We start from the raw sequence: 8059 nt of genomic DNA, 5'->3' as shown, positions 1-8059 counted from the left end.
CGTGGTAGACACATCATCTTCGCTTTACAGATAATATCACTATTCCGAAAGCTACTGTGAAATAGCTACTCTTCGCGTATCTTACAAAGACGATGTCAATCAAGGATGATTTCCCTTTCTGTTGCCCTATTCATGCTGAACGGTGAGAAATATCTCCAGATTCTAGACCTGTTGTTTTTTAACACGTTGTCTTAAAGTTATCATGATGAACGGCTTAGCCCCAGAGCTGGATATGAAGATTCGAGAGCTCACAAGGACGTTGAGGATGTGGAGAATATCAGAGACGAAACTTCAGAAATTTTGACGCTGTGTAAGCAGGAACGAGGATCGTTCAGCGTTCTTGAACGCTTCGACGATATGGTATTTCTGGAAGCATCACGTGTCAGGCAAGTGAGAGAACAAAAGCAAATTTCCGGCCTTAGTCCAAGATCGGAAGTTAGAGATACTGCTACGTAAACCAAACCTCAATGATCAATGGTTCGCCAATGTGAACAATCCAAACGACTACCATTGTTCAAGATTCGTTGGCAACATTGGGATTCGACGTAGAGCAGGAACGACGCATAGAACCGATCAGAGAAAGGAATCCTCTGGCTTACTCTTGATGGTCATAGGGACAAATGGAAACTGCTGGCGTTTAATCGAGTCAATCGATGAATCACTAGAAGGCAGGGGATACAGGTGACAGCTTAACACTGTAATCACTTGTAATTACTTCCTGGTACCTAAAATTACCCTTTCTACCAAGATTATCCCACAAACAGTTTCTAATTTTGATAGAACAATTTTTTTACAATAGCTTTCTTTACCAAGATACAGCACCCAGATGCTGACTCATGAATGGCTATTCATTCTCTCCTCATCCACGACAATGTTACAATTCTTTGGTTATTTGTGTTGAAGACGTAATATAATCAATGTTTTCATTGGTATTTGCCCGATAACGAGGACAGAATATCGGCATGAAAACGCTGTAGGACTGCGGCAATTCACTAGTGTACTTCCCACCACGGAAACTGATCCGTATAGTCACGATTTTCCGGATGTCTCTGAACATTTATCTGAAATTGAATGGTTAAATGACTATGCTGGACTGTTGACGGCCTTCAACCCACCTGGTAATATCTAACAAGATGATCAAGTGTAGGATGTGCTCGAACTTTTGGGTCACCGTAGTCCACGTAATAGTACGAAGACGTGCTGGTATTTCTGCGACGTATAGGGTAGTGTCTAAAGCAGTAGCACAATGGACGACTCAAATGCGCGTTATTTTAAAACCATTGTACCTGAATCAACAGTTGGATGTTTTGTAGACCACCATAAGAGGAAGTTCCTGCTCCAACTCATCAAGAATAGGGTGATTTGCCAACTATAAAAAAATACAAAAATGGTGTCAGAATGAAGATATATCACAAATCTTATTTAGATAATCGAATTAACCTGATGATAAATGCGAAAATCTGATCGCTTCTCCACCTGTTCTTCGGCTTTGGCAAAGTTGCACACGCCAATATACACACTTCTGACTCATGACTTTGTTAAATTACGTATATTTTCAGAACTTAATTGGTCACAAATCAAATGAATTTTGAATCCACTAACTTCGCCAGGCCCTTGAGGGCCTGAGGAGTGCGCACTGGGGTCGGATCACGCTGTGGACATTCTTCTTCCTTCTTTAGTACTGCTTTCTCTTCATCATCGCTTAGCATTATGTTTTTGATTGACTAAATTTACGTCACCATTAAAACGTCTTTCTCTTTCTTTCATCGAAGGTGTCTATTTAGGAAATTACCTTGAGCATTTCACTTTCTTCTCTACGACGTCTTTTGCTCTCTTTGCACATCCTTCTTCTTCTCTTGTTTCGTTCGTTTCTTCTCCTACTTTTCATGTCCTTACCATCAAGGTTATTGACCAGTTTTTTGCTTCCGGAATTCAAAAAGTTCGATAACGATTTGCTCCTGTAAATCAATAGTAACTGGAGAAGAATAATTCGAATGAAAAGTAAAAAAGAGCGCAAATTATATGATAACAGTTTTTCGATTCGACACCACTAAAGTTTTAAAACGAAAATCATTTTTTCGAGTATCGTGATTATATCGAAATAAAGTTTTTTTAGAATAAATTTCGAAAGCAAATAAGCGTCAATGTTGCATTAATTTTCCCCATCGTAGTGTTTAAAGATTAGAAAGATCCTAAAACTATAACGGATCCACACTGTTCTGAGCAACATAGCCAGTACGAACAATTCTTTCCTTACTAAGCAATCTAGTTTTTTAAGCATTCCATACGCTCAATTATGGCAGATTGATTCGTTTTTTGGTATGAGCAATCAGCACTTAAGCTTGTTCAAATAATTAGGCGACTGATCAAATACACAAAAACAGTTCGATTTCAATAAAAAGTTTGATAGCAGATGCACTACAACTCACTCTCGATGCCTTCTACGTTCGGTTTGAGGGCTTTCTGCACGAGTGTCCCTTAAGTGTCACCATTTCGTTGTATAATTGTGCATTCAACAATTTTTCTAAGTATTTTGGTGGAATTCCATAAATTTTACAAACTTTTTTCATTAGTCTTCCCATCGCGCTATTATTTCGAAGAGTGCGAGAACTGCTCTTTCACTTCATTATGCTCTTGCGGCATAAAAACAGTAAATTCACTTTTATCAGCATCCGAATTGCTGATTACCTCGGTGGCATCGGCTTATCGAACCTTGCGTCCTTTCCGGTCGTTCCGGACATCCTTAACAATTCCTTTTAAGATTGACCATCCATCCATCAATCGTTATAATAGAAACTCAAGCAACTGATAAGTCTCTAAAAGTTTGAGGTACAAACTATCCACACTGCTATCCACACTTTTCGTGCTCTTTTGGTTCAGTTGTTGCACGCCATATTACATGATTACAAGAAAACTTTTACGTCTAGATATTTCTCAGTTTACTTCTTGGCAATTGTCTTCTTAGATGTTGGAATTCGCTTGCAGATTTGTGCCCATTTTTGCGTCGGATTATTCCAATTAATCATGTTCGTTGAAATTTGAAATTAACCACAATTTTGGTCGTGTGTGGGTTGCAATGACACTCTTATATGCCCCAATATGAAACACTTCTTTCCATAGATAATTTTTCCGCGATATTTTTTACTTACAGGTTTTTTTAGCGGCCTAGTTAGGCGGCCTCGAGAAGGCAGTCCAGTGGGATAATTAACACATCCTCCCTTATGCACTGGGAAACAATTCATTCGATGAGAAAGAATTGGCCGTCAGATTTGTACCGATAGATTTCAGTTAATTTTAAATTCATTAGTTGCTATAAAGGAACACTTCAATAGCCACATCATCGTCTGTAAGGTGTAACATATCATTTTATTCTACCATGAAAAATTTTAGGTTTACTGAAGTCTATGAAGCATATTTCTTTCATCTTTCCAGAGTTCGTACTTCTAGCCCGAAAGCAATTGAAGAAGCGGGAATTTATTTGGGAGAACAATGAGGTGTTCCCAATATATCGCTAATGTTTGCTGCTTTCATTGTGGCGTAGGAAATACTAAAAGTTCAAATTTCGTATTCAGTTTCCTCCTTTTTCCAAGCTTCTTCTATAAATAAGCGAACGCGCTATAGAAATTATATATACAATTATTACATTTATTATCTGACTTTTAAAATACTATAGTGGTGCAGAAATCAGACTAAAAGTGACAATGTATTTCCTCCGACTGCTTTCCATCTCTCAGCATTTCCGAGTTAAGTAATATCTTTAATATATTGGTGTGTAAATGTGAGTGTGCTCTTAACTCGAATTTTACATTGCACTATGATTCTACCCGAGGTTTGCCATTCACACTGAGAGACCGACGTTTTTGGATTTTCCCTCATATGTTGGTGTTTGTAATGACCGGTATGAGTTGATATCCACTCATAGCAAGTGCGCCATAAAATTAGGCGTCATAAACATTCGACAACGAAAAGGACAGTCATTGCCTTCTGTTTGCTACAGCAATAGCATATATTGATGATGGGGTTGGTTAACACCTCAAACAAGTTCCACATTTACTTGGTACAAGCCGATAAAGTGACCGTATGGTCTTTCTCGTCAAGCCGAAAGTCTGTTAGAAAAGGTGTGTGTGTTAGTTGCGTGAAAGAAAAGTGACTTATTTACATCAAATCTATTATTTTGTTTTGCCACACTGATGTTGTTTTTATCGTAACAAATGGTTTCCGAGCAGAATATTTGATAAATTTCTCTGTTATACTCGGCAAAATTTTAATGATATCGTGAATCGTATATAATATGGCTCGCTCTCATTACCATGAAAATCGACAGTGGATAGGCGACTCCTCACCAATCTAATGAGGAAATGGAAAAGAAAATTTTTTTGATTGATTTAGAGGTTATATAAACGTTAGTCTTTGGAATAGGCACAAAGCGGTGGATGAAGCAGCATCTGTGCATCTTATTGATGCTATAATTTCACTCCTGTCAACTTGTGACCTAAACTAACAGTCTAGCTCTTTTTAGGAAGCTGCACCGCAACCACATAATGTCAGAAGGATGTATAGAGGTCAAGAAATGAATCAGGGTCTAGAGTGGATTAAGATGTACCTTGAACTCGATTCAAATAGTAATAGAACACTTCGAGTGCAGAATGGCAAATACATGCATAGGCCTAAATGGTCGAATAATTTACCAAGATCCTTTATTAATTGAGAGCTGGAACTGATTGAAGGGAAACTTAATCTGACGGGTTAGTGAAGGAGGACTGAACGTTTCTATGGCGAATAAGATTTATTAAATAAAACGTTACGGATTACATTTTCTAGTCCCGCGAGCACACCAACGGTAGTCAAAAATAGTCAGGGCCAAATGCTGGAATACCGATTTTGGAAAATAGAAAAGCTATCATAGGTGCTGTTCTGGGAGTGTTTTACATTGACGAATGCGTAGCTTTTTTCGTCAATAAGTAGATTCATAATAACAAATGGGAAAAATCTTGCAAAAAAGTACACATACGTATTCGTGGTGTTAATAAGTCAGCACAACTAGTATCTATTTTTGTAAATGCATTAAAGGACTTCTGGACTGACGTGTGGAATGGTGCGCAGGCGAGGAGCTGGTGTCATATTCAGAACTATTTTTATAGTAACTACAAATTATATTTATATTTATAGTAATGTGAAATCTAACGGATCCGGCTTATGCTACTGTTTGGCACTTAATTGTCAAAATCAGTATTTATAGATACAGCAATGCAACGGTTTCTTCAGTATAGAAGTGATTACCTGTGATCGCGTTTTGGCGGCTCCCATTTACCTTCTTGGCATCGGCTTTTTTTGACGTTCTGAGCCGCGGTTTCAATGTTGCCTAGATCCTCGTCGTCGTGTATTCTCCCACCAACTTCTTTCCTTCCTGTTTTGCTGTTGTCCCTTTCTTTCCTTAAGCTGCTATCTGTGTTATTTTTGATGAAATTTCGTCTTCATTTTGTGATTTTCCACTGCTCTTCCGACGTCTAGTGATCACTTACCTCTTTTTCTTGATATTACTCTTTTTCCGTTTTTTGAACATTGTTAGATTTGTTAAATCTAATAACTTCCTAGCTCGGTGTCATCTCTCAGCATCAGATCGCCTACACATCACAGAGAGGTCATCATGCCGTCGCTGCACGAGTTCGTTCTACACTATCTACCGTATTCATCCCAGCTTACCCTAACAGATCCCCATTTTTAACCCACCTTTGGATGGCTGAAAAAGTATTTAAAGAGGAACAAGGAATATAAAATACTACCCAAGGGTCATAAAATTACCAAATATAGTTTCCTGTGCAATATAAATGTTATTTACGACTTTGTATCAGTTTCGCAAAAATGTGCCCAACTCAGACCCTGTCTCTTTAAAATTGGAATATTGATTTCCGACCAATTTATGCGTCTTGAAATGTATACTTCGTAATGGGTCATTACTTTCCCATTGACTTAATATGATCCTGAATTGATGCTGGTGGAGAAGAACACCGTGAGATCGATAGATTGGTTGAACTAAATGAGGATAGGAAAGGAGAAAACGCTCGGGTATTTCATCAATAACAATTGTTCTGCATTTATTTTTTATATCTTTTTAAACATGAGTTAGAGATCGCGTAAAAACTGTGAACAGTAGAGAAGGACGAAAAGTCGTGTGGAAATGGAAAGCGAAAAGAATGAACTAGAAGAAAATTTAACAAAAATAACAAAAAAATCAACGCTTGAATTTTGTCTACGACATGAAAACATTTTCCTATTGCTACTTTTTCTGATATTTCTAAGCGGCAAAAAACGACAAAGGAAAATAGAAGTCTATTCCAAGAATTTCCTAGCGGTGCGTCTCATATGAAATCAATGTGCACCACAAATTATGTGGTTATAACAGAATATAGCTATAGTTAATATAATTGTAGCACAAGCTGTTTTAAAAAACCTCAGTTTTGCAGCGAGTGATTGAATGAGATCATCTCTGACGTCGTCTTTGCACCTTTTGGTGTTGACGAGATTTACGTACTGCTCGGACACATTGTCATGGCCTAAATTGGAACACATCACTATAATCACCTTACTCGACACTGCCTAGTGCAGAACCCACCGCATACTTCTCTTTGCTTCCTTTTCGCCACTTCGCATGGAGATCCATGCATACAGCACACAACTCTTTCTTTCTAAATGTTCATTTATTGTCGCGTTAATGTTACTTCTACACCTGAAGTGTATTCAGTTGAAGGAATTTCCTTCTATTTTGGCAGCAAATTGAACTATTGTTCCTTTCTGCGAGCAATAATTTTTATAAAATAACTCTTCCAGACATATAGAATAAGAAGTGACGTTGATCTCAATTTCTTCTGATGAGTTAACACAAATGTGCTTGAATGACGCTATTAAATAACTCAATCCACTCAGGTCGCATAATTTAAGAAAGGTGAAAAGAGTACCCCAGCACCAAAAGCGAGAAGTTCGGGACGAGAAGATACTATGCTCATCGAAAACTCGTTCGACTCTTGAAGAAGCGGAAGTCACATACTGACCTTTACTGGAACATATAATGAATTGTAAGGTGTTGGACACGCCGATTCCATCGCAATGCAGTGGTCGATGAAGAGAACCTTCAGCGGTCTTGCAAAGATGGTGAATGAATCGAACTTCACTTTACGAACTTCGCTGTGTGAATGATAAAGAAGGATAGATAGGATCAGCAGCAGCATAGACAACAACAACACTACTCCCATTCGTTGAGTTTGAGTTCAAACATCCGTGAGTTCAAACAAGTTGACTCATGTAGATCGTAAAATTTAGGCCAACTAGTTATAGCTTTATTTTGAAGAACTACAATTAACAAATTAAGCCTACATAAAACGGCTGGCATTGAATCCAAGTCCAGCATCAATAAAGTCGGCTTCCATTTTTAAACGTTCAGGTTAGCTTACATCGTAACAGCTATGCTACGAAGTGGTACCGTAAGCCAAGTAATAAAAACATACTAGTTCATTATCTCTCGTCTCATCCTTCACACACAAAGAGAGCACTTATAAGAAACATGTTTCGCACGGGCTCCGGTGTGTTCGGGAGGAGAGGAAAGAGAAGAATCACTCGACTTGGCACGGAAAATAGCCATTTCCAACGGTTACAACGTCGTAGCTTCTCGGATAAGTTTGAAGCAAAGGCGATGAGCTCTAACGATGTGTCTAGCGATAATAAAATCCCGTTCCAAATACCCTTCATTTCGAACGAAATAATCATAGCTATAAAAAGAGACTTAAGAAGGGCGGGCTTAGAGAAATCAGTGGTAGTTATAGAAATACCACCGAACAATCTACATCGCTAATTGATTCGAAACCGCTTGTACGACCGTCTATGTACAACGCAGAAATGCACGACTTGTGCTCAGGGCAGAGACGGTGATTGCATGATCTCGGGTACAGTGTACCTGATTTCTTGCAAAACCTGCGGGGACGAATATATTGGCGAAACGGGAAGACCTCTTTGTGTCCGCATAAAAGAACACCTAGATGGTAAATTTAAAAAGCAAGGCGAACAC

General features: G+C 38.4%; 1 protein-coding gene across 4 annotated transcripts; it reads right to left on the bottom strand.

The window, feature by feature from the left end:
* Nucleotides 1–928: 928 nt before the first annotated feature.
* LOC309798313 (uncharacterized protein) lies at nucleotides 929–7140 on the bottom strand. Of its 4 annotated transcripts, none has more exons than XM_082646539.1 (12): nucleotides 7050–7140; nucleotides 6614–6686; nucleotides 6452–6554; nucleotides 5281–5439; nucleotides 2689–2742; nucleotides 2430–2477; nucleotides 1793–1958; nucleotides 1603–1724; nucleotides 1441–1522; nucleotides 1287–1369; nucleotides 1116–1230; nucleotides 929–1061 (listed from the first exon to the last, which is right to left on the bottom strand). In XM_082646539.1, exons 1-10 carry the CDS (start codon nucleotides 7098–7100, stop codon nucleotides 1292–1294), a joined length of 936 nt encoding a protein of 311 aa, XP_082502665.1. In that variant the 5' UTR covers nucleotides 7101–7140; the 3' UTR covers nucleotides 929–1061; nucleotides 1116–1230; nucleotides 1287–1291. The 4 variants fall into 4 exon arrangements, with proteins under 4 accessions (XP_082502665.1, XP_082502666.1, XP_082502667.1 ...); XM_082646540.1 differs by having other exon boundaries at nucleotides 5281–5433; XM_082646541.1 differs by lacking the exon at nucleotides 2430–2477.
* Nucleotides 7141–8059: the final 919 nt, after the last annotated feature.

Source organism: Mesoplodon mirus (genome assembly GCF_964341445.2).
Source record: "Mesoplodon mirus genome assembly, contig: HAP1_SCAFFOLD_2705, whole genome shotgun sequence".
In the NCBI taxonomy this organism is placed as follows: domain Eukaryota; kingdom Metazoa; phylum Chordata; class Mammalia; order Artiodactyla; family Ziphiidae; genus Mesoplodon; species Mesoplodon mirus.
Note: the sequence above shows the minus strand (reverse complement) of the source record. Positions and strands in the feature narration are given on the sequence as shown.